General features: G+C 41.5%; 1 protein-coding gene across 2 annotated transcripts in view; it reads left to right on the forward strand.

The window, feature by feature from the left end:
- The window catches only part of KCNMB4 (potassium calcium-activated channel subfamily M regulatory beta subunit 4), a 63,084-nt gene that overhangs the window by 31,038 nt on the left and 4,625 nt on the right, over positions 1-27,421 (forward strand). Inside the window, exon 3 of one of the 2 annotated variants that reach the window (XM_058673674.1) lies at positions 22,016-22,095. The exons of the other annotated variant lie outside the window; for it this stretch is intronic. Coding sequence (XP_058529657.1) covers positions 22,016-22,061 — 46 coding nt within the window. The 3' untranslated portion in view covers positions 22,062-22,095. Of the gene's footprint in view, positions 1-22,015; positions 22,096-27,421 lie in introns of those variants that run through there. 2 annotated transcript variants of the gene reach the window in all.

Here is a 27,421-nt window from a genome sequence, read left to right on the forward strand (position 1 = left end):
ACATTAACAGGAGCTGGCTCAGAAATAAAAAAGTTTTGGGACCTGAACTGGCATTTCAGTAGGGGATGCCAGCATTTTAACACTCACACTCCCTCCTCCCCTGGCAAAAGGGTTTTTAAACCCAGGCATACATAGGTCTTTTGATTTAGAAAGTAGCTGGTATGACTGCTGAACGTGAATTAGATGGCTTAAGTGTAAGGAGGAAGATGAGGATTGAGTCTAAAAAAAAAAGCATTTTGAGTGACTTCCATATGTCAGCTATTGTGAATGGCATGTTATTTTTGATCAGTCTATTTCTTATAATATGTCAAACGCTAGTCTCATTTAACAGATAAATAATTTGCCTGCCACACATAGCTGTTAAGTGAAAAAAAGTGAGTCTGACTCCCAAAGCTCCTTCTGCTAATCACTTGTTGGGCATGCCAGGGACTCAGGGCCTTTATGAGAGTGTTGACAGTAGCAGTTTATGCCAGTATCAGAAGTCCATGCCAGTCCATACTGGCATCAGTATGACTTAACTAGAGTGAAAGCGATGAGGGAAGCAAAGTGTAAAGTTTGACTGAACCTGAGAAAAGGACATAGTGTCTCTTGAGCTTTGAAGGACTCGTAGCCACAGAACTTTGGAAGGGTGAGCAGCACAAGCTTTACGTTCAGGAGGCAGCGGTAAGCAGCAGTGACGAGGGATCTGGGAATCTCTGGCACCAGGCTGCAGTGGAAAGAGAGAAAGAACGCATCCTGGGAGCAGGGGGAGGGAGCAGAATGCTCACGTAATTGGGGACCACTCCTGTATGGACAGAAAGAGGTGGTGGGTGAGTGGCCATGGGGTGAGGTGAGTCACAAGCAGAGTGTCTGCAGAGGGGTGTGTCCGTGGAGAGGGAGGAGGTCAGAGAGAGGCCTGAGAAGTCACTGGTGGGACAGTTAGAAGTCTGCAGGGATAATGGCGAACACAGCTTGGGTCCATTTTATAACAGGCTGAGAAGCGCAGACCACTCCTTTGAGAAGTTTTCTCTGGACATCAAAATAAAACACAGTACAACAAAGACAGTAAAGAAGCCACCTACAGGATAGGGGGACTAATTAAAGACCATCTATTTGATAAGTGTTAGTCACCAATATATATAAGAAATTTTTACAACTGTAATAAAGAAAAGACTCAGTAATTTAAAAATGGACCAAAGATTTCACTAGACATTTCTCTAAAATTAACATAGAAATAAATACCCAAAAGGCATATGAAATACTGTTCCACATCACTAGTTGTCAGAAAAAAAAAGTGCAAACACTCCTACCTCGCAGGATGGCTGTTTTCAAAAACACCAGAAGACAAGTGATGGCAAAGATATGGAGAAATCGGATCCCTTGTGCACCGTCAGGGGGCCGTGCACAGTGGCTCAGCTGTTCTGGAAGACAGCATAGTGGGTCCTGAAAAAGTGCCCCACTCCCAGATGTTTATTCAGAATGCTGAAAGTCGGAGTCTGGAGAGTTGTTCCCAGCCCTTGTTCATCACAGCACTATTCACAGTCGCTTCAACACCTGTGGTCGGAGGAAGGAGTGAATGAAACGTGACAGATACATACTGTGGCATATTCTGCTGTTAAAAGGAAAGAAAACCTTGGAACCTTTCTCATGCATTATTATTCAACTGAGGACATCACTGTTTTTAGGAACAGGGGTTCCATGCAGGCCCATCCACTCAGACAAGGGACTAAATGACTTTAAAGGAGAAAAAAAGAAAAAGGAGACATCTGATACTTTCTTCTTCAAGTGCAACCTATGGTTAGCATACATGGGATAAGCATATAAGGTAAAAAGAAATTTTAGGAATAATCAAAACACAGCCTGTTTCAAAAGAGAGGGAAGGATGGATGTGGGGAGAAGGAAGCGCAGTTTGAGGAGCATGCGCCAATGTGAGTGAAACTGAGGACTCTGCAAAGTGGAATAGGCCATGGCACTAAGGACAACAGTGAAGGAGATGGCAAAACAGCCAAATTTGCAACTGCAGAGAGTACAGGAATGCTTGCCCAGGGCTCAGGGAAGTGAATGCAGGAGTTACTAACCAGGGTATGAAATGTCAGTCATGTGAGATAACGTAAGCTCCTGAGATCTGCTGTATAACCTCACATATACAGTCATCAATAGTGTATGGTGCATTTTAAAGTGTGTTCACAAGTTAGCTCCTCGTGTGGTATTACCAACAGTAGACCACCACAGCTGGAATGAAGTTGGGGAGGAAGTGAGGAATGGAGAGGGAAGCAGGAACAGCCTGCTGCTGACTAAAATGGCCAGGAGAGATACAGATTAAATATAGGTAATACAATTGAAATTTCAGGTAAAACTGAATAATGTTGAATGAAAGCAGTAACTATGGTAAAAATGGAACATGCCCTGAAGAAAATGAAATGGGATAAAATGAAAAGGTGAAGAAGTAGGGAGATTCCTTTCTCTGGGATGGGAGCCTCCTCGAAGCCCCCTGTGTCGGCCCAGGCACTGGCTACCAACTGTGTGTGAGCTTGAGTCTGCAGGTGGAGGTGAGGAAGACGGCTTCTCCTGCCTGCAGTCCTAGCTGACTGGTGAACCTTCATTCCTCCATGGTTTTGTCGGGGCTGCCTCCCCTAGGCATGGTTGCTTCCGGAGAGGGCATTTGTTCTGAGTATCCTCCATACCCAGTCCTATAGCGCTGCTCTAGAATGACTCAGATTGGCTAAGAAGTGGTGACCCTGTGCTCGGTACTGGAAGGAAAATGGTTTTTCTGTACTCTCGAAACCCTTTTGTGTGTGTGTGTGTGTGTGTGTGTGTGTGTGTTTTGGATGGGGCAGGAGGGTCACACACCATGCACTTCTTCACTTCGGCTAGTGTCCCATTATTCAGCTCTGACACCATCTGCCTGGCCTTGGCATTGGATCCCTCAGTCATGAGGCTCAGTCTCACAAGACTGCCCTCATCTGATATCATTTACATGCTCTGTGCTTATACCTTGTTACGACTTGTATTTATTATCATTTCATTGTATGTCAAGGAGAGATGTAGATTCTTTCATCTGCTGGTTCATTTCCCAGATACCCACAGGAGGAAAAGCTGGATCAGGTAACAAGCCTGCAACTCCATCCTGGTCTTTCCTGTGGTGACAGGATCCTAAGTACTTGAACCATCACCTGCTGTCTCCCAGGGCATGAGTTAGCAGGAAACCAGATCTGAGTCAGAGCGGCTGAACTTGAATGCAGAAACTCCAGTCTGGGAATGGTCACTCTCAAGTGGCCCCTGACCTGCTGCACCAATTGTGCCCTAGCCTCTGCTTTGACCAATCAGAAATTGAGTCAGGGATGGCCAGCTGTTTTCCTCCTCATGTTTGATTGTTTGCTAGAGGGCCTCATAGAACTCCGGGAAATGCTGCAACTGCCATCACCAGTTTATTACAACAGAAACGACTCAGGAACAAGCCAAATGGAACTTGTGTATTAGTCAAGGCACCTTGTCCAGGGCCCACCCCACCTGTATCTCAGTGTGTTTCTATTGCAGAGTTGCTCTGAGCATCATTGCATAGAAAACATGGGCCATTGGTGAGTGGTGAGTCACCAGCCTCTCTCCTTCTGAGAGGTCAGGGAGCAGTGCTGGGCATTCTCACCCTGTGAACACAAGGTGGGTGTCCCCCAGTGACCAAGAGCTACCTCCTTAGCACAAACTCAAGCATGCTACCAGGGGGGCTCCCTGTGAATAATAAAGATGCCCCTCTGACCCCAGGGCTCTAGAGTTGCTAGAGCCGTAGAATTCCTGTGCTGGGAATGTCAAGGATACCCGTGATGTTGCCTTTACTGTAGTAAAGGATGGCCCATATGGTCTCCTCCATGGCAAACCCCATTCCCAAAGTGTCAGGTGTAGACAGAAGTTGGGGTGGTGTGTTCCAGCCAAGCAGTGCTCCACATGGGACTTTTCAGCAACTCTGGGAAAGCGGGAGCTGAGAGTTTGGCTCTGTCATCACGACATATGTAAGAGGAAACAGCAGTGCCGTTTGGAGGTGTGAAAAATGGCAGCTCCCTGGTGCCATCTACTCTGAGTACTCTTACTACTGCTAAATATGAAATTAAAATAGACTTACTGTATCGATTCCCAGATGCTCTGGATAATATGAACTTTATATTTAAAGTAACCTTTACATTTCACGCAAACGCAGGAAATTGGGGAGAATAGCTACCAAGAAGTTTTCATTTTCAAGAAAAAGATGTTAAAGAACAGAGACAGAGATGAGTGGAGTGCTAGCTTTCCACTGTCTAAACCCTATGGAGGCAAGCTTCAGTTGAGAAGAATCTCTAGCGGTCAGATCAGAAGCACCAGGGGGTCAGTAGCCACGTGGTCAGCCCTCTCCCTGCACTGGAAGGAAGCTGCAGAGGTGGGATGACATCATAGCAGGGGTGTTTTATACGTAGTTTCTTTGCTTTCCTCAACTCCAGGGATTCTTGATCGCTTCCGAAATGTGTAGATGTATGCCTTTGCATTTTCTATGCAGGTAACCTGACATTTGGGCTCCCTGTACTATTTCCTTACTTTCTTTTATGCTTCTTTGGTAAGTGTATTTTTGTAATCCCCATTTTATTACCAGAAAACTTGTTTGTCATCTGAGTCTTCTCATCCATTTCTACTTCTTGACCGTGGCCTTTCCTAGCTTCTTGGGAACGTGCCTGGAGGATGGTCACCCAGTCCTGGGTTCCTTTTGCTTCTGGCTGTGAGGGAGAGTTGGTGGTCTTTATTTTTTGAACTTTCCTTGTAGGGACAGTGTAGTATTTTTCTATACAGGTTTCCTTTAAAATTTTTTAAAAACATTTATGTTTTTTATTCATTTGAAAGATAAAGTTAGCCAGAGAGCTCCCATCTGCTGGCTCACTCCTCAAATACCCACAACAGCTAGGACTTGGCCATACAGAAGCAAAAAGCCAGGAACTGCATCCAGGTTTCCCCTGTGTGTGACAGGGATCTAGCCACTTGAAGCATCACCTGCCATGTCACAGTTTGTGCATCCATAAGAGGCTGGAATCAGGAACAAGGCCAAGGCTCCAGTTGAGGCACCTTGATGCCGGTGTCCCAGGTGACAAACACTTGCTTGCAGATTTACTTTTCAGTGTTTTGTTTTATCCATCTTGGTTGTTAAAGAGTCTACAGGGCAGACTTACACCAGACACACAGTCTGCCATCAAGCAAACAAATCCTGCCATAACTCTGATATGATCTCCTGAATTCACCCTCCTCTGGCTGCTGCCTTGGTTCAGGCCCCCACTCAGATGTCGAAGTTATCCTCAGTTGATGGTTCCGTCCTGTTTCTTCCCTTGTCCACCACCCACACCACACCAGGTTTTGCATTACTTAAGCATCTATTTGATCTTGTCACAATCCTGGGTTAATGGAAGAAATGCCATGCTCTTCCAATTCCAGCTTTATCTTCTGCTATTGAATTGTGTGCCAGGCATGGAGAGAGAGAAAAGAAACAGCAGGGGAAAAACCTACAACAACCAAACAATAGACATCATCTCCGCCTTCGGGGAGCATATGGTCTGTAGTCACAACCCCAGCATGATTATGAAGTAGGATAAATGCTATCAAGGAAAACTAAGGGTGCTACTGGGAGATAACACAGCAAGGCAGGAGATTTCAAGGAATTGTCTGAGTGAAGCATTGATCAGGTGGAGTTCAGAAGATGTGCCAGAGACAGCTGGATTATAAGTGAATGGGGAACACTTTGTGTACTACCAAAGTTAAAGGGCAACAGAAAGTTTTAGGAGCGGAAAGATGTGGCAGGAGAACTGTGTGTTGACATTGGAGAGAGAGGTTGGTGGAGCGTAGTTTCCCTTAAATGGAGAGAGCCATCAGTGCAGGTGTGGGGTAGGGGATCAGGGACTTTTTCTCTGGCCACTGTCAAGTTATTGTCTGTTGTCTACGCACCTGTCTGTTCTTGTTCTTTTCCCTCCCCTCTACCTCACCTGGAAACAACTTTACCTTGTTCATGTCTAGGAATTAGGAGAGCACTGCATTCATTCTGGAATGAACCCTGAATCCAGGCACTTTGTGATGGTGACCTTGATCATGTTACTGTAATCTAGCACTTCCTCCATCCATTTTGGAGAAGGAGTCTAGAAAGGTTATTGTGAGAGGATCAATGAGATGGTATGTGTCCAACAGGTAGTAACTCCTGCGAAAGTGTTTGCTGGGTTTTTTTTTGAAAATAGGTACCATTACTAGGATTCATCTCAAATGTCTCCATGTAATCTCCTTTTACCTTTGCAAATGTAGTTAACTCGTATTTTTATTTGTTTTGTGCCCCTGCAGTGGATGGTTGCTTTGTTACATAGTTACAGGATTAGTTGAATGTGTACTTTTCTCCTCTTTCAGACTATGAATTCCTTAGGAGCAGCAACTGCATGACAACAGGTGTCTGCATTTTACCACTGATTAATTGTGTGAGCTTGGGTAAATTGTTCAACTTCTGTCTTGGTTTCCATACCTATAGCCTAGAGTAGCATTATCTGCCTTCAACATTTGTGTGTGTGTGTGTGTATCACATTTGTACAATGAGTTCTTAATGAGTAGACACATGTATTTTTCTTCCAGTACCCTGTGCATTTCTTTTTTTTTTTTTTAAGATTTATTTTTTTTATTACAAAGTCAGATATACTGAGAGGAGGAGAGACAGAGAGGAAGTGGAGCTGCCGGGATTAGAACCAGTGGCCATATGGGATCAAGGCGAGGACCTTAGCCACTAGGCCACGCTGCCGAGCCCCTACCCTGTGCATTTCTAAAAACTAGGTTAGAAAAATTCGTAAGTGAATACTCTGATTATTCACTGTATGGAAACTAAGGCTTTGAATGACTAACTTGGACTTGGTTAATGAATAAAGTAACAGAGTACATACTCATACACACAAAACCTAAAGAAACTGTTGTTATGTATACTGTGCTTGTGATGCAGAAAAGATGTATCTTAATTCTTAAGTTCCTTCAGTGTATTTATTCTGTAGTATATTTTCTTAAATCAGATCTACCCTTGGCATTTTAAAGAAAGATGAGCATAATGGCCAGAGCTCAAATTGAATAGAGTGCTCTGCACAACACGGTTTAAAAGCCATTAAAATAGAAGATTAAAAGCAACCGATTGAAGGAAATGGCTCACTTACTTAGGGCATACTTATCTTTAAAATTTGAGAGGTTATTTAATGGTCTCCAAGATTCCTGTCAACTCTCAAATTCTGTGGTTTTATGATTCTCTGGTTTTGGAGGCTTGTACAATGACAGCAACTTAAGATACAAGACAAAATCCTAGTGATGGGAAAGAAGGAAATGAGGAGAAACTAAATGGTTAACAATCTGGAATCATTTAACACAGGAGCAGACAGGCCTCCTCCCTCAACAATAATTGAGTTTCGTAATGGTGACACTGAGTCATCCAAAAAGGTTAAATTTGGTTCAACATCCTCTCCTTAAAAGGTAAGAAGATGTGTAATGCATTTTTAGAAAGATTTTTACCTGTAATATTTTAAATATTTTTTATTGGGTTTTGTTTAGCTTTTAAAAAATAAAAAGCTTCAGGTATTTGGAAAGTTCACTTTTGTAACTGTCCATTTTCTTCCCATGAGATAAGCAGCATTCCATACCATGCTGGGCTGCAGCGCTAGTGGTCTGTGTGTGAGCCAGGTGTAGAGGTAGGTCAGCTGGGCCAGTCCATAGCACACCCCGGTCCTAGTGAGAGACAGAATGGATGCAGGCCGGGTCTGGTTGGTCCACAACACGCTCCAATTCACATGGGGGTTGGTATTGGGAGTGGGTCAGGCTGGGTTAGACTGCTATACCCACTGACAAGAGCTGGACCAGGGGCAGGCTGGCCAGCAGCCAAATGCTGAGACTGGCAGTGGGACATCTCAGACTGGGCTGCAGCACCCACAGGCACGCACAAAACCCAGAACTGAGAGCAGGCCTAGTAGGAGAACCTCTAGGGATTCCCTACTGGGTCGCTGCTTGCATGAGTGAGCATGAGAGCTGGGACTGGGGGCAAGATAGGCAGGGCTAGGCTGTTAGTACTCTGGCATGCACAAGAGCGAGAATGGGTATGGGCTACCTAGGCTATGTCACAGTACCAACTGGCAAGTGCAGCAACTGGATGCAATTCATGGAAGACTTGACCACAGTACCCGTTGACAAGTGCAAGATCTGGAGAAAGGAATTTCAGAAAAAAATAGCGATATAACCAAAGACATCAAGATTTGAAGTTTCAGGGCCTGGCACGGCAGCCTAGAGGCTAAATCCTCGCCTTGCAACTGCTAGGGTCTCGTATGGGTGCCAGTTTGTATCCTGTCTGCTCCGTTTCCCATCCAGCTCCCTGCTTGTGGCCTCAGAAAGCAGTAGAGGACAGCTCAAATCCTTGGGAACCTACATCTATGTGGGAGACCCATAAGAAGCTCCTGGCTTCTGGCTTCGGATTGACTCAGCTCTGGCTGTTGCAGTCACTTGGGGAGTGAACTAGTGGGCAGAAGATCTTTTCCTCCTCTGTGTAGATCCGCCTTTCCAAAATAATAATAATAATAATAAATTAATTAAGATTTGAAATATCATGGGAAACTGGAAGAAATATGAGGCATTCCACATGCTTGAAGGAAAGGTAATAAATGAACCTGAAGTGGCTGAGTGAGATACACCTGTGAGCCTTTATGCTACGTTAAAGCCTTTGGACTTTATTCTATGTGTAGTGGAAGAATGACATTCACATTCGTGTTTTAGAAAGATCAGCCAGGTGCCAGCATGGAAGATAAATGGGTTATAAACCAATGGGGGTGGAAAGATCAACCATTTAGAGATGATCTTCCAAGTCTAGACAAGGGTGGGGGTGAGATGGATTCTGGGACAACTTTCACTTGTCCTGGCACATGTACCCCTGTCTCCACTTTGTCCTGGTAGAAAAGTACATGTTTCATAAGTATAGAAGCCATCTTGCACTTTCGGGGTGAGAAGCATGTCCACTGGTTCATTTCCTAAATATCCTCATCATCCAGGAGCAGGCACAGATCAGTCAGGTCTCCCACGTGAGTGACAAGAATCCAGTTACCTGGAGCCATCACCAACTGCCTCCTGTGGTCTGCAATACTAAGAAGCTGAAGCCAGGAACCAAACTGCATATCCAGTCCAGGTACTCCAGAGTGTAATGTGGGCATCTTAACCGTTAGGCCAAACGCTCGCCCCCTCCTTAGTTATTTTTGAAAGGAACATATTGGGTTTCTCTTTAGACATTGAGTTCAGTGATAAATCCTGGGTCTTAAAAAACAAACAGTGAATCTGGAGTCTTACCCAGATTGAGCCTTTTCCATGTACATTTGTGTCTGGTTCCATATTAAGAGAGATTACATCAGAATTGAAGGCTGTCTTTGGTTTCTAAATCTGTACTTGACAAAAAAAAAAGTGATTTCTTTGGCTTCCTTGGATGCTGTAGAATATGGTGGAATTCATTCCAGTGTTCTTTCTCAGTCTGACATCTAAACAGCCACACATTTACTGAAAATGCAAATTTGAGGGTTTTTTTCTGATGGTTAATCAAAGTCATTTTTTGCCTACATATTCATCATGGCAGTGAAGTTAAGAATTTGATGTGATCAGATCACTTTTCATTTAAAATAGTTTACATGCCAACTTACAACAAAACCCTGAGGGAATTCAGGAGGAAAAATACAAGAACCGAGGACAAGTAGGTCATCGAAAGCAGCATCATTGGATGGCGGAATGCGGGCCAGGGCTGCGCGTCAGGAGACTTCAGTTCTATGCATAGCTCCTTCCATGGCTCAGTGAGTGACCTTGGGCTACTTACTGAAGAGTTTTTGCCTCAGTTTCATCTCAGACGAAATGGGGCCAGAAGTAACTCATCACACACGTAAAGTGTACTGGGGCATTTGTGGGCTGTCAGAAACAGGGACATGTTTCAGTCATTTAGTCCAACCCTGAGCAAATCCCCACCACAACAATTCTTGGGAAATATTTTCGATCCTCTGCTTGGAGCTCAGTGAGAGTGCACATCATTTCCCCCTGAAGAAACCCATTCTGTTTTCTAACAGCTTGAGTTGTCGGGACTTTCATCCTAGGGAACACAGGGATTGGGCATGTCCACAAAGCAAAAAGTAGAGAGAGGTTATCAGGGACTGGAGGAAAGGGAACATGGGGAGTATATGGCTCACTGGTTGCAGCGTTTCTGGTGTGATGAAAGCTTATTAGAAATAGTGATGATGAAACAATCTTTTTAATTAATTAGTACCACCAGATTGTACGTTAAAAATTGGCAACTTTTGTTAGATAGACTTTACCACCATTTAAAAAACTTCATCTCTGTTCATGCTGGAGTCTCAGTGGGAAGGTGGTCCATGTTTTCCAAGTCTTACAGAAGATCCTTCAGGATAGTGTGGCCAGGAATTAGCAGGATAAGGATCTGAACATGAGCTCTTGATCTTCTGACCATAGATGTTGTGAATCCATGGAGCTGTCCCTGCTGGGAATGGCACCTTACTTATTATGTCCTGAGCTAGCCTTCCCCAGGGCACAGCATTTCTGGCAATGTTATTCAGTCTGAAATCTAAAACCCGGTTCATGAGGCCTGATGTGGCTTTTGCGAAATAACAACCTCTTGTCTCAAACAGAGTTTATAACTAATGCAATCTATTTCTCCCACATCTACTTTATACACATTACTCTTACAACATGATTCCCCCAATTCCTAAACTTACCATTTGTGTTTTAGATATAAATGTAAGAATTTTAGAGAGTAGACACTTGGCCTAGCACTTAAAGCACCTGCATTTCACATCAGAAAGCCTGGGCTAATGTCGGGTGTCTTTGGTTTCTGATCCAGCTTCCTGTTAATTCAGACCCTGGAAGACAGAAGTGATGTCTCAAGTAGGGTCAGTGTCATCTAGGTGGGAATTTCCAGTTCCTGAGTTTGGCTCTGTCCCAATGCAAACATTGTAAGCAATGGAAAGTAAAGCAGTAGATGAAATTTCTCTCTCTCTTTCTTCCTCCCCGTTCTCTCCCTTTCTCTCTCTCTTCCCCTCTCTCTCCTTGAATGAATGAGTGAATGAATGAGTTTTTTTTTTTAATTCAGGGGAATTGTGGTGTAGTGGTTTAAGCCCTCACTGGGGAGGTCCACATTACACCTCCCTAATGCATTCTAGGAGGCGGCAGGTGCCACTCAAATGGAAGACCTAGATGGAGTTCTAGGTCCTGGTTTCTGGCCATCCCAGCCCTTTGTGTTGTCATCTGCTAAGATTCTAGTCTCTATTAGTGTGTGTTTGTCTGTCTATTTGTCTGTCTGTCTTTGGTGTCAACTCACCTGGTAATCCAGATCCAGAAAATTTGTGCTTTGTATTGTGCTGTGCCATCTAACAAGTTCTTTGCCCATTTATTCATTAAAACTTAAGTCTCTGTTCTTCTTTTATGTCTACTCAAAAAGATACTTTATATTTTTCCAGGCAAATTTTTGTATCCTTTCTCTTTTAATACCTCTGTGTTGTGCAAATGTCCATTACATTTTGAGATGGCTTTCATCAATCAGTAAAGAGCAAACATTCACAGAGCATCTAGAGCACATGGCAGGCATTATGCCAGCAATGGGTCGGTCAACAAGAGGGAGCCTCTTGCCCTCAGGATTACAGCTAACTAGTGAGGGCCAACACCCAAGGATGACCCTGGAGCCTGCCAAATTGTAGGTGTTCTGCAAATGTCAAGTGACTGAATAGAGGAGAACCAAAGCAGTCCTTTTAAATAGTGGGAAAAAATGCACTTTAAGCTGGTTCTGTGTCTCAGATTAAGAGAGCATTATTTAAACATAATTATTTCCGCTAAGGTGGAAATATATTGGATCATTCCACAAATGACCACAACAACCAAGGCTGAGCCAGGCCAAAGCCCGAAGCCTAGAACTCAGTCTGGATCTCACATGGGTGACAGGGACCCAAGTACTGAAACCATCACCTGCTGTCTCTTGAGTGTTCATTAACAGGAAACTGAGATAGAAGTGGAGCCAAGACTTATACCCAAGGCACGCTGATATACAAGATGTGGGCATCCTAAGTAGGCTTTTAACCACTATACCAAACAGCCACACTGGAACTAATTTTGACAGCCTGGACGTTTAATTAATAAATTGAGCTTAAACTAAACTGTTCTGTGATAAGAAGCAGAAAATCTTAGAAATTTAATCACAATGGAAATTTATTTTCTATGCAAGTCTGTCTTAGTCATATGCCACTTTACTCCATACCTTTATCCCTGCAGGACCCCGATTGACAGAGTGGCCCCCATCTGTGGCATTTCTGTTAGTCCCATAGAAAAAGAAACTAAAGCATATTTCCTTAGAAATTCCAGTGCATAGAATTTCTCATGGTTTTTTTGCAGATTCTTTACTATGTTTCATTCACCAATCAGATGGTTATTTGCACTTTTAAAAAAATTTTGGATATCACTTGCTACCAAGATAAAATTAAGTTGATGGCATAACTGAGACTAGAAGATTGACTGAGAGATTTTTTCTTTAATTACTCAAGTTTTACAGATCCATTGCTGGGGTGAGCGTCATGGCACAGCTGGTTAACCAGTCAGGATGCCTTCATCCATGTCATTCTTTGTTCTTTTGCGTCCCATGCAGTTTCCTGCTAATACATCCGGGGAGGCAGTGCGTGACAGCTCAGGTGCTTGGACCCTTGGCCATCCACGTAGTACACCTGGAATTCTGGGTGTCTTGTTTCTGACTGGCCTCTTGCAGGCATTTGATGAGTTAGCCAACAGATAGAATAACGCTCTTTCTCTTTCTGTCTCTGTCATTGCTTTTCAAGTAGATAAAACTACATAAATATTAGCAAAGTATATCATTCGATTATAAGTAACCATTTGTTATCCATATTCACTATAGTACTTGTGTTTTCCGAACTTATTTGTGAATACTTTATCATTTAGAAAAAGAACTTCAAAAATAGATTAGCTACTAATACTATAAAAAGTATTTCCAAATCTGCTTAATATTTTTTAAACAAGATATACAACTACTTAATAGAGAACAAAAAAATACTGACTACAAATCTATTACTCATGCACTGGTTTTTTTAAAGATTTGTTCATTTTTATTGGAAAGGCGGATTTACAGAGAGACAGAAAGAAAGATCTTCCATCCACTGTTTCACTCCCCAAATGGCCACAATTATTGGAGCTGAGCCAATCTTTTTTTTTTTTTCATTGATTACATTGCATTATGTGACACAGTTTTATAGGCACTGGGATTCCCCCCACCCCTCCCCAAACCCTCCCCCCATGGTGGATTCCTCCACCTTGTTGCATTACCACAGTTAAGATTCAGTTGAAATTCTTTCATTGCAAGCATTTACCAAGCATAAAACCCAGCATCTTATTGTCCAGATAAGTTCAACAGTTTCTAGGGAGACCATCTCGGGTCTGAAGGTAGAGCCGGCAGAGTATCATCCCAATCGATTAAAAGCCCCGACATAACATCAGCAACAATTTATAATGTTATGGAATTAATTGACATGGTATTGAGTTACCAGTATGTTAAAAAAAAAAAAAAAAAAAAAAGAATGCAAGTTCTGAACCACATCCTGTGACTTCTTCATTGACATTTCAATTATTAGTTTATATACAACTGGGTTCTATACACCTTAAAATGGCTATAGATTGCTATTCAGCTGTCTCATGTCTATTTTAATTTTAGTATTTAGCAGTTTATAGCGTTGAAGCATGATTTTGCTGAACCTGGCTGTTTTTCAGGTAATCTAACTCTATAACTCCAGCAAGACATGTGTCAACAGTTTAGGTGAACAGTTTTAGGAGGGGTGTGCAGAGAAATCTTCAAAACCCTAGTGAGGAGTAACTAATCTTTGTTCCATCTAGTGAGGTATATGTGCATCCACGCTGACCGTTTCCCATCTGATTCTAAGCTTTCCTTGTTGTTCTCTGTCTATTTTAGATTGTTTGTTTGATTGTTTGTTTGTCTTAAGGGGTTTCTGGAGCGATCTGATGGTCATTGCGAGAGAGGGTGGGGACCCAAAGTCGGAACCAGGCAAGGACCAGAGAAAGCTCCCCTCCCTAGTCCCGAAGGAAGTTCACTGTTCTATTTCTGCAGACTGCTCAGGGCTCCTGGTTGTCGTTCCAATGACCTTGGATCCTGCAAGGCAGGATTTGGACTTCTTCTATCCCATGTGGTAGATGCAGATGGGGGTGGGTGACCTCAGAGTTGGAGCTGAGCCAATCTTAAGCCAGGAGCCAGGAGCTTCTTCTGGGTGGATATAGGGTCCGAAGGCTTTGGCCCATCCTGTGCTGCTTTCCCAGGGCACAAAAATTTGTATTTGGTGCACATTACATTTCAATGAAATGGGTTTTAACAATTGGGAATCTTTGGGGCAGGTGTTTGACACTGCAGCTGAGTTACCACTTTAGCTGTCTGCCTCCCATATGAGTATTCCCAGTTGGAATTCTGGTTCTGCACTTTTGATCTAGCTTCCTGCTAATGTGCACTCTGGGAAGGCATACTATGCTGATTCAAGTATTTTGGTTTCTTCCTGTGGGAGACAGGATGGAGTGTTAGGATCCTGGCTTCAATCTGGCCTAGCCCCAGCTGATGCGGGTATCTGAGGAGTAAATCAGCAAATGAAAAGTTCTGTTTCTCTGTCTTTCCAATGAAACAAAAACAAAAAGAAAACAGAGAATCTTCTAGAATGGTAGTATTGTAACAGGACAAAGCCTGTCCTCAAAACTTTCCCAGTAATCAACAGATCCCTTTCGCAGCATACATTGTAAATGTCTTTTCTCCAGAACTGCCAAAATAATGATACGATATTCATACAGGAAATTTAGAAAAGAAAACAATTTGTGGTGAGTGGTTGGTTTTTCATCACTGTAGATTTCATTATAGGGAATAGTCTTAACCTAATCAAACATTAAAGGTTATTTTCTGGTGGTAAGTTGTGGAATGAATAACTGCAGAATTATTATCAGATCGTAGGTGTGGAAATAGCAGAATGTTAACTCTCCTGCCTGGGCACATTTGCTATTGTCTTAACTGGGTAGACAGCATTTCCTAGCCTACCAGGTCTAAATAAAATGTGTCGGAGTAGCAGTCTTGGGAAGCCCCTTAAGTAGGGAATAGCATCTAGGTAGAGATGGAGGCAGGAACTACAGGAATAAGAATTCCTAACGACAATTGTTATTATATACTAGCGAGTTGGCTGGGCTGGAGGTGGATTCAGAAACCAAGCAGGAAGAAAAGCAATGATGAAAAACAGAACAGTAAACATGATCACTTGCTCTTGGAAATTCTCTGAAAATAGTTGGCACAATCTGTAGAAACACAAGCAAATACACATGACTGTTTATGCAGATACATCCGTGATAGTTGCAATTTCAAACAAATATATGTGGTTCCTGAGAAAATCCCCATGAAGCCCTTTTTTTCTTGCCCTTTTTTTTCTACCCTTCACTGAAACTCTGTGGCATTAAAGAAGGCTTTTCCCACTCCATGAACATCTGCTGAGCTCTCCTGGATAGCTTAACAGGGTCTGCCTGCTCTGAGGTGCAGGAACCCCTGAGAGAAATCCAAACCCTGCAGAGTTGAACAGACTCTGTTCTTTGTCAGCACATTTGCATTTGACCCTGAGTGAGTACAGGAGCCTCTGCTGCTTGGCCCCCTTTTGAACATATTGTTTAGGGGACCCCTGCCATCTGGATTTTATGTCAAAAGTCAAGGAGGAAATGTCTGTTAACCTCCTTTAAGTGGCATTTGTCAACTGTACACAGCACACTCGCTATTATTCAGACAGTAAGAAAGCACAGTGACATTTGAGGGGATTCCTTACCCACCTCATTTCCTTGAGAACCAAATTCTGAAGCTCTTGCCAGCCTTAGAAACACCCAATGGAATTCTAGCTCATATCCATATTTTGGGTGCATCAGTATGTTTGTCATCTTCTCCCTGGAAACGGTTTCTCACGCCCACAATGCAGGAGTGTGATCTGTGATTACATTTCCTCCTCATTTTCTGTGTCCTCTGTGCTTGGAGCGAGGGCTGAGAACATGATTCAGCTTAGGGAGATGACATAGAATGTGGCTGTGAAAATGATGCTTCAAAAGAATCTTTGTGTGTACGCAGGTGCTCTGTTGGTGTGACCTGTAGTTTTCTCCTCCTGAAACAATGAAGCAAGTTTGAACACTGGAGTCCTAGAATTAAGGCATTGGGTAGATTTAAAAGACACCAGTTTTAGGTCCTTAAACATTATCTGTTTTGTTTCAAAGAGAAGACTCTACCCTGATTTTCAAGATTTTGAAGGACAGACACATGCTTGATTCAGTGATTAATCCCTGCAATGTTTGTAGCCTTGTCTATGAGTCTTATCCGCTTGTGATACTTAGCTTCACAAGCAAAGGGGTCCTGTTGTTTAGCCTTACATAGTGAGGGGGAAGTGGGATGTCCTGGCATGATTATTGCTGTTGCTGTTAGTCTTTTCCAGCCCCTGGTTTGTTTTGCGAGTCCCTTCTGTAGTCCTGTAGTTGGACATGGTAGATCACAACAGGCACAATTTGATGTTAAAGAACTAATTCCTTTAAGAAATTGCAAAACAGAAGGATATTTTAAGCATTGGCATCATAAATCAACATTTCTATTTTTTGACCATGACTATCTTGGACTATGCCTAGATAAGATGGAAAATGACTTCTGAGAGATTTTCTTTGGGGACATAATGGCCAACCTTAAATATTCCCTATTTCTGGCTAACATATGATTTAATAACCCAATATTACTCTTTAAATAATGAGAAAAATGGTCTATGAATGAATGTGGATCATTAGAATGGACTGGCCTGGACAGGGAGATGGTGAAACTTCATGGGAAGTAAAATTACAAGGTTCATAAATCAGCAATATTAAAGCAATACAAAGAACTGTTACTTCTGAATTATCCTTTTTGGAAATTCCAAATCAATTTTACAGTTCAGAACTTAAAAAACTGAAGAATAATTGACAGGAAAAAAAGCTCAGGAAGGTTAAACATAGGATGTAGATAAGATAGTGTGTAAAATTAACATTGGAATTATTAGTGACACGTTGCAACACAAGTGAGCCAAGTTAAGGCTTGATCCAACCATATTTGATATCCAAACATATTTGATAAAGCAGTTGAAAAGGAAGTAACAAAGAATTATTGTAAACTCAGGAAGTGGAAGTTGTGTTAAAAGGGGGGAAGTTCAGTTAGTGGTTTGCCTAGGAACAGAAGATCCCGGGAATGTAGTGGAACTCTTACCAGTCAACAACACCAAGGAGGAAAATGATGTGCGCAAAGCAAAGAGAGGTGCTTCCCAGGTGTATTCATCTTCAGGGCAGGGTATGTTTTGTATGTAAATAACTCTGCAATAAAATGTTAAGATTGAAGAAAGGGATGGAGAAGTAAATATTTTTGTCACTCAGATAGGGATGCTAGAGAGGAAATTTATTCCCCAAGGGATTTTTCTGATATTTCTGTTAATGATTTAGTCCTGAATGACTAATTGGAGATATAGAAAACTTACGTTAGTGGGAAACTGATTACACAAGTAATACAGAAGGGTTGTGTTTAGTTGGACGGTTGTCTGAATAATAGCACCCCATAAATGTATGCTTTCTTATTTCCCTTGGATTTCTGTTATCTTACTTTGTTGTGCTAGGAGGCAGAAGGGGACTTTGAAGATGTGATCAAATCAGTGGGTTTGAGATGAGGAGATTATCCTAGATTATCTGGATGGGCTCTAAATACACTCAGATTAGAATCCTTATAAGAGGGAAATAAGTTAAGACAAAGTGGAGATAGTAATGGAAGCAAGAATGAATAAGAATGGTACTGGATCAGAGCCTGAGCTCAGGAATGCAGGCAATCTCTAGGAGTTAGCAAAGACGAGAGAACAGGATGTCCTATAGAAACTTCTAGAAGGAACATAGACTTCCTAGCACCTTGATTTTGGCAATGTGAAACAAATTTCTGACTTCTGACTGCCAGAACTGAAGGTAAATTTGTATTGGTTTGTTGCTGAATTTGAGCAGCAGTAGTAGAAAAACAAACATAGGTAGGTCTTTGAGGATAGTTCTTATGAAACTGCAATGAATGTCTGTGAGCTTTTCAACTCTGAGATCTGAAAATGTCACAAGTTTTAAAAGATTCTGATTCTGTTTTGTGATGTACTGGGGGTTGACAAGTTCATTTCTGTAAGATTGGAGAGATTTGAGGCCATCTGTGTTGAGTAGAGTTCTGTGAAAAGACATTCTATATAAATATATTTATCCTATATTCTTTTTTGAAGATTTACTTAGGTAGAGAAAGAGAGAGCTCTCCTACCTACTGGTTCACTCCCCAAGTAGTCAGTAGCAGCCAGGGCTAGGTCAGGCTAACGCCATGAGCCTAGAACTCCCTCCAGGGCTCCCTCAAGGATGGCAGGGACCCTAACATATGGAAATGATCTTCTGTTGCCTTTCTGAGTGCATCAGTAGGAAACTGAATCAGAAGTGGAGGAGTAGCTGGAACTTGAACAGGCACTCCAAATGAGATGCTGTATTCCAACCATCAGCTTAAACTGTTGCACATCAAAACCTGCCCCCATTCAGCCTTGCTTGACAAGGGTTTTTTTTTCCCCCGCTTTATAAATGAGGAAGCTCCATGGTTTCTAGGTATATTAAGTATTTTTTTTCTAGAATGTTTGTGGCCTGTCTTATGTTTTAACTTAGCTGGAATTTTTTGTGATGGGAGGAAAAGAAGATGGCAAACCACCTTTCCTTCTCTAAATAGACACCATCCTATCAATACAACTCTAATATTCCATCTTTTCCAGAAATATTGGAAAACAGTGCTGTATTTTCACTTTACTGGAGCACCAAAGTAGAAATGCAAGCTGAAAATTGTTAGAAAATGTGACAAATAGGAAAGTATTGATGTCATTTTTTCTGCAGTTTATTTCTGCCTAAACCTTGAGTCATAACATTTTGACCAGAAGCAGTTGCTGTGAAATAAATAACTAAGTCAAAGAAGCCGTAGACCATAGCTTTAAAGAAGCAAAATACTCTTCTTAAGAACAGCTCCCCGGAATTTAGGAAGCTGTGGTCTAGTTTGCAAAACCTTGCAACTCTTCTGAAATCAGCCAAACGGCAAAAAAATCCTCATCTGCAGCTGGAGAGAACCTCTGGCCAACACTCTCCCCCCTTCCCCAGCAGCACACACACAGGGGAAAGAGGATGGAGGTGGAAGCAAATTTAGTGCAGTTTCTTAGATCTGATCTCAGAAAGTAACTATTTCAAAAATTGGCTTATTATTGATAAAGCCTTTGTACACCCCACTGGCCTTCAGGTACAATGGATTCATTGATTAGCTCTACTGCTTCAAAGTGAGAACGGCATAAACATCCATCTGGTATGCAGGTATTGACAATTACCTGCTTCTTTCTTTCTTTCTTCCAGGGACATCTTGAGCTGGGATTATTCCTTTACCAGTTCTCTAATTTGAACTTTTTAAGAATCAGATTGGGAAAATATACAGATGTAGCGTTTAAGTTACCTGCTTGGAATGCTCACATCCCTTGGTGGAGTGCTTGGTTCATGTTCTGGTTGTTCTACTTCTGAAACAGCTTCCTGCTGATGTGCATCCTGGGAGGCTGCAGATGATGGCTTCAGTACTTGGATCCCTGCTTGACACATAGAAGATTCAGATGGAATCCTGGGCACTTGACTTTGGGCTGGCTTAACCCTTGCTGTTGCAGGCATTTGGGAAGGGAATTAGTAGAAAGAAGATCCCTTCCACCACCTCTCAAACAAAATGAAAATAAAGAAAAATTATTACAAAAAGATCAATAAAAAGCATATAGTGTTATTGTTAAAATGATTGCAAGCACAGGAGTTCTGTAGATGAGGAGGAAAAAGAGATTAGAATCAAGACTTATCTGTCTTAATAGGAACAAGGACAGGGGAACAAAGACTCCTATGGGAGGGACAAGTTTGATAATGCTTGTCTTTTCAGGTCAGTGTGGATTTCTGTCTTTGTCAGAGCAGTGAAAGTACCCTGATGAGAGGTTTGGGGGAGTCTTATAGCCAGGCTGATGGATTTAAAAGTCAGGTACAGGAAGCTGAGAAGGCTTCCTTTGGCATCTGTTGAATCTCAAATGGCTCCAACTCAGGTGTCTGTTTTAGCAACTCTGGGTTCCAAGTGGGTCTCCACAGTAAAGCACTTCAACATAAAAGATACCACAAAGGGTCTCTGTGTTGTGGCCCTGTATTCCCACTGTCACCTTGAATAGAACTTGAAAGAACATCTAGATTGGTGGCTCAGGGAAGGTGAGTGTGCTTTCCCTTGCTCAAGGCAGGGTTTTATCTTGTTCTCAATAGCAACCGGACACATTGGCTCAGTCAAGACAGCTCAGCTGTGCCAAATCCAAACTCACCATGTTTTATCAGCCAATCTGTAACATCTTTGAGTAAAAAAAAAAAATCTTTGGAAGTCTTTAAAATCAGTAGATTGAGTCAAATATTTTTAGAAGTGTTTAAAATCAGTAGATTGAGTCAAATATTTTCATGGCATGTGTTTTGTCTCCCTCTAGAAGGGCCGTAGCATAAAGGCTTACTAAAAATTTACTAAATCATTTAGTAATACCCAAATAGCAGTTTTCTAGGTTTGAAATCAATGATCAGTTTTTTTCTGCCTGAAGATCCATGATAATTCTTTCACCTGAGAGATTTCATCTAAATGCTTGCTTGAGAATTCATGGGGTTAAGTCCTGGTTCCACTTCCACTTCTGGTTTCCTACCAATATGCACCCTGAAAAGGCAACAGGTTCTCTACCTTTCAAATAAAAGTTAAATAAAATTTATACATATGTAAAATGTATATATATGATTATACATTTGAGGGTTGTATAGACAACTTTCTAAGGTTGTTTGAAACCCAGCAAAGTTATCAGGGAAAGAACATACTGTCAGATTTCTTTGTTTCCATTGTAAAACATCATTTTGTCACCTCTGGTTAGAAGAATCTCCTTCCAGCCACCAACACAGGGTGCCTTCACCTCGGGTGCCTCTGTCTTGAGTGATTTACTCTTCAGTTATTGTCAAAAACTGGATTGAGACTCTTGTATTTAAAAAGTATTGTTTTGATTTCATTGTACCCATTTGTGAATAATCATTAACTGTTCAAAACCTTTGTCTGATGCGACAGGTCTCAGACTTTTGAGAGGGCTTTGTGAAAACTTCCCAAATGATTTCATCATGACACAGCTTTGTAAAACAGCTATTAAAGAACCTTTTAAATCTGTTTTATACAGATTATGTTTTGAAGCAGTGCACACAGAATCTTTGTCAAGGAAGCCTTAGCAAAAAGTTTGTTCTGGTGCGTTGTCGTGTTGTTCTTGCATGCACTGGGATCCCATATGGGTGCTGGTTTGTATCCTGGCTACTTGTGTCCCATCCAGCTCCCTGCTTGTGCTTGGGGAAAGCAGTCGAGGACAGCCCAAAGCCTTGGGAGCCTGCACCCACATGGGAGACCTGGAAAAAGCTTCTGACTTCTGGCATCAGATTGGCTCAGCTCTGGCTGTTGTGGCCACTTGGGGAGTGAACCAGAGGACAGAAGATCCTTCTGTCTCTGTTTCTCTCTGTATATCTGCCTTTCCAATAAAAATGAATAATAAAAAAAGAGGCTCAGAGATAAGTTTTACGTAAACTTAAGTCAGTAGCTTTACTTAGCCTGGGATTTTTATTCATTTTTCTTGCTGCTTGATTATATTGAGTCTGCTTTTTTTTTTTTTTTTTTTTTTTTTTTTTTTTTTTTTACTGACAAGGATATTATTGTAGTCAAATAATTTGTCTTTCTACTTCAGAATTGTTTTTTAAGAAAATGTCATTTTATATGTGATAAACAAGATTTAGAACACCTATTTAAAAGGTTTGGAGAATGAAGTTGTTAACCTTTTTGGTATTATTGGCTCTGCCACTCTACCAGAAGCCTGGCAAACAGGACCGCAACTACGCCTGCAGGATTATTTTGATTGTGATAATGATGAGGCATTTTTAGACTTTAAGGTAAGATTTTTACTAAATACTTAAGTGGAAAAATCTTGTAATGATGTAGTACATTACTCATCAGATGAATATGAGCAAAGCTCCATGACTCAAAAAGCTTTGGGGTTGATTGTATACTTGATATGTAAATGTAGGGACTTCATTCCTATGCTTATTTTAAGGAAGATTTAATGAATCGGCTAAAAGATTGAGAAGATTTAGCAGGATAAAATAAGTTAGAAAAGTGTGAGGAAAAAAAGGACAAGGCATTAGGAGTGTAGTTGGCGCCAGAATGTTATATCGTCTGCTGCAATGGGCCAAAATCTAACTTCCTAGCAGCTTATATGAAAATGAAAATCCCCTGCTAAGATGAGTGAGAAGTACTTGTGATCATAAATCCAGACAGAATTCTATTTCTTGTAGGATCTCGTGGAGAAAGCCCTGCGAAGCAGATCGAGCCATCTTGGTTGGTGTAGGTACAGTTATGCAGTCCTGGTCAATTGTAAAGCAGTTCAGATTTTTGTATGAACTGCTTAAGGTTCATAAATCTGCCATTCCATTAAAAAAAAGGGGGATGTCATCATTTTGTCCTCTATTAGCAGAAAAAGCACCGTGGAATAGGAGAATTCCTGCTGGTGATGCCAAGGTGAAGGAACTATGTTTTCTACATTTAGGGTGATGTACACCAATAACTTGTCTTTTTCTTTATTTGAACGGGCATTGCTGATAGCCCAGGGGTGCCTTCCTGCAAATTAGAATGAAAGACTCTTCTCTGACAATCCAGAGACCTAGTCACCATTTCTATCGCTTATGCTTCCTCTGCACCCCACTGTTGCTCTTCTCTGTCACCCCCATTTCCTTCTGTCTCATCCCTGATGACCTTCATGCAGTGTACATTCTACCTGTGTTTGTGAGGCCAAGAAAACAACATGGACACAAAAGCATTAATTCAGACAGCTTTGAATATTACTGGTTAAGTAGTTGTATGTTTCAGCCTACATTTTTTTTTTCTTAAACTATCAGTGTTTTACACAGTGCTTCTTAAACTCAGGGACTTTTAGAGTCACTACAGAGTTTCTCAGAAGTCTTTCAAGGTCTCTATACCTTGCAAGCCAAGAACTGCATTTTAGCTGCACCATAGGTGGATCTAGTTGGACAAAAGCCAGCCCAAGGGTAACTAGTACAGTTAAGAAAAAAACAACATGCAGGTATGGTTTCAAATCCTAGTGGTACTATGAATAAACTTATCTTACTTGCCTCACTTTCTTCAGTTTTAAAGTGACTGTTAAAAGTTTTTTGAGGAGTAGCTGGTGTTGTGGCCTATAGGGTTAAGCCACCACTTGTGACACCAGCATTCAGTACAGTTTCCAGTTTGAGTTCTGACGGCTCCACTTCTGAATCAGCTCCCTGCTAAAAGTGCCTGGCAAACCGGCAAAAGATGGCTCCAGTGCTGGAGGCCCTGCCAGCCACGGGGGAGGCCAGGAAGAAGCTCTTGGCTTCTGGCTTCCAACTGGCCTGATATTTCAGTTGCAGCCTTTTGGAGCACTAAGTAGCAGGTGAGAATACTCTTTCTCTTTCTCCCTCTTTTTCTCCTCTCTCCTTCTCCCTTTCTTCCTCTCTCTGTAACTATGCCTTTAAAATACATAGCAAATTTTATTTATTTTTTAAAGATTTACTTATTTTTATTGTAAAGTTAGATATACAGAGAGGAGGAGAGACAGAGAGGAAGATCTTCCATCCGTTGACTCACTCTGCAATGGCCAGTGCTGAGCCTATCTGAAGCCAGAAACCTGTAACTTCTTTTGGGTCTCCCACGCAGGTGCAAGGTTCTAAGTTCTTGGGCCATCCTCTGCTGCTTTCCCAGGCCACATGCAAGGACCTGGATAGGAAGTGGTGCCCACTGGGATTAGAACTAGCACCCATATGGGAACCTGGCACTTGCAAGGTGAGGAATTTGGCTGCTAGGCTACTGCGCCTTGCCCACTATTCTAATTCTTTGGAAAGTTTTCCTCAGGGTACCCATAGCTCTTTTCACCCAGGGTTTGAAAGTACTTGATGTTAGTGTCCCTGTACTCTTCTAAAGAAATCCCTAACCTACATTTTTCAAGTCATTAGAGTTATTCTCCTTTTTTGCTTATTGTCTACTTTTTTTTTTTAAGATTTATTTATTTGTATTGGAAGGGCAGATGTACAGAGAGAAGGAGAGACTGCGAGAAAACTCTTCCATCTGCTGTTTCACTCCCCAAGTGGCCACAGCAGCTGGAGATGAGCCAATCTGAAGCCAGAAGCGGGGAGTTTCTTCCTGGTCTCCCATGTGGATGCATGGTCCCAAGGCTTTGGGCTGTCCTCCATATCTTTCCTAGGCCACAAGCAGGGAGCTGGATGGGAAATGAAACAGCCTGGACTTGAACAGGCACCCCTGTGTGATCCTAGTGCATGCAAGGTAAGCATTTAGCTACCAGGCCATGTGCTGGACCCAGTTTTTTTCTTGAAGAGTTATTCTAATTTGAAAGGCAGATTTTACAGAACGACAGATCTTCTATCCTCTGGTTCACTCTCCAAATGGCTGCAAAGGCTAGAGCTGAACTGACCCAAAGCCAGGAGCTTCTTCCAGGTCTCCCACATAGATTCAGGGGCCCAAGGACTTGAGCCATCCTCTGCTGCTTTCCCAGTCCACAAGAAGGGAGCTGAAATCAAAGTAGAGTAGTGGGGACTTCCAAAATCATTAGCCTGTTGAGCCATATCGCTGTCCTCTTATCATCTGTATTCCTAAGGGTTCCGCTATATATGGGCAGGTATTTGTGAACAGTGTTTTCAACAACCATGCAGGCTGCCTGCAAACAATATTGAAGTATTGGAGTACCAGTTAAACTCCTGACTGCACTGTTTCCCATCCAGCTTCCTGTTGATGTACCTGGGAAGGAATCCATGTAGTTAGGTTCCTGCCACACATGCGGGAGTATGGTATATATTTCTTGGCTTCTGTTCCTGGCTTTGACTTGGTTCAGCCCTGACTGTTGTTGCAGGCATTTATGGAGTGAAACGACACACAGAAGACATTCTCGTTCATAATCATTTTCGTTCTTTTCCCGCTTCTATTTTATTTTTAATTTTGTGATACAGCTCCATTGGCCCTGTGATTTCCCTTACTCCTTCCCCAAATTTTCTACCCGCAACTGATTTCCCCCATGCTATTACAATAGTCTTTCATTAGCAGTCATAAGCCCATCATTCTTCTATTTAAGTGTATCCTGACATTGCGGATACAGGCAATGAAAGACAGCCCTATTGTCAAAGTATACACAATAGTTTCATATGGAGTTCATCTTTGATTTGGAAGTAAAGATGCGTGCTGCGTTGTATCTTCACAGCTGGAAAGGATAGTTTCTATTATATAGTAACTGTATGTTCTCTTTAAGTAAAAAGCCGTTAAGTGAAAAGCAACAGGAATACAGTTTAAAAATTTACAACATTTTGGAGTTAAATAGTATGTTAGTGAATAACCAATGTGTTGAAGAAGAAATGAAAAACAAAACAAAAAAAACCTTGGAGAAAATGATGTTACTCTGTGCTGAAGAATTTAATAAGAGAAAAGAAACTATTTTGAAAAAATGAAAATAAAAACAAAAATATGAAAACTCATGAGTTACAGAAAAAACAGTATTGAAAGAGCTATTGATATTATAATTTGCGTGAAGGTTGCCTTTTGGTGTTTGTTCTTTTGGGATTGACATTTCCCTGAGCGTAATGGTCTCTAGTTGAGATAATTTGGTCACCAGTGCTAGAATTTAATTGTTTTTAGTGGCTGAGTAGTATTCCACGGAGTAAATATACCAGAATTTCTTTATCCATTCCTTTTTGGACAGGCATCTAGGTTGTTTCCATGTCTTTGTTATTGTAGATTGTGCTATTTCGAATATAGGATTAAGATCCCCTTCTCATATGCCGATTTCATTGCCTTTGGATATATTCTAGGAGCAGGGTAGTTGGGTCAGACGGCAGGTTTATTTGCAGTTCTCTAAGCACTCTCCATACTGACTTCCATAGTGGTTGTACTAGCCTACACTTCCACCAGTGTGAAAGAAAGGTACCTTTCTCCCCACATTCATGCCAGTTAGTAGAACTCTGAATGTAGGTCAGCCTCACTGAAGTTAGATGGTATCCCAATGTGATTTTCATTTGTATCTCCCTAATGACTAGGGAGCGTGAGCATCATTTCCTGTCTATTAGCCATTTGAATTTGTTCTTTTGAAAAAATGTCTATTCATTTCCTTCACCCATTTCTTCACAGGATTGTTTGTTTTGCTGTTGCTGGGCTTCTGAAGTTTTTTGTAAATCTTGGATATTAGTCCCCTATCAGTTGTGTAATGTGCAAAAGCTTTCTCCCATTTTGTTGGTTGCTTCTTCACATTGTAGATCATTTCCTTTGCTGTACAAAAGTTTTTTTAGTATGATGTAGTTCCTTTTGCTTATTTTGGCTTTGCCTACTTGTGCTTTTGAGTCTTTTTAAAGAAATCTTTCCCCATTCCTATATCTTAGAGAGGGCTTCCTATGTTTTACTCTAATAGTTTGATGCTTTCTGGGTACAGATTTAGTTCCTTGATCCATTTAGAACAGAGTTCTGTATAAAGGGACACGTGGGGGTCTTGCGTCTTACCTCTGTAGGTTGCAATCCAGTTGTCCCAGCAGCATTTGTTGAAGAGACCAGGCTATTGTCCTGGATTGTTTTTAGTTTTCTTATTAAAGATTAGTTGGCTATACTTGTGTGGGCTTCATTCTGGTGTTTCTATTCTGTTTCACTGATCTTCTCTGTTTCTGTGCCAGTACCAGTTTGCTTTGATGACCACTGCTCTGTAGTGTGTCTTGAGGTCTGGAATTGTGATTACTCCAGCTTGATTTTTTATTCTTCAGAATAGCTTTGACTGTTTGTGGTCTCTTATGTTTCCAGATGAACTTTTGTATCTTTTCTGTTACTGAGAAGAATGTTGGGATTTTGATTGGGATCGTGTTGAATCTGTATATTGCTTTTGGTAATTTGAACATTTTGATGGTATTGATCCTACTGATCCAGGAATATGATAAATTTCTCTATCATTTAATGTCTTCTATTTCTTTTTTTTAAGTGTTTTATAGTTTTCATCATAGAGGTCTTCCATATATTTAGTTAGTCTAATTCCTGTGTATTTAAGATTATCTACTATGTTAAAGGGGACTGTACTTACAGTTTCTTTCTCAGCCATGGAGTTTTTTTTGTGTATACTAGTGCCTCAATTTGTGTTCATTAATTTTGTATCCTGCTACCCTGCCAAAGTCTCCTTTGAGTTCCAATAGTCTCTTGACTGAATCT

The sequence above is a fragment of the Ochotona princeps genome, chromosome 15 (assembly GCF_030435755.1).
Source record: "Ochotona princeps isolate mOchPri1 chromosome 15, mOchPri1.hap1, whole genome shotgun sequence".
Lineage (NCBI taxonomy): Eukaryota > Metazoa > Chordata > Mammalia > Lagomorpha > Ochotonidae > Ochotona > Ochotona princeps.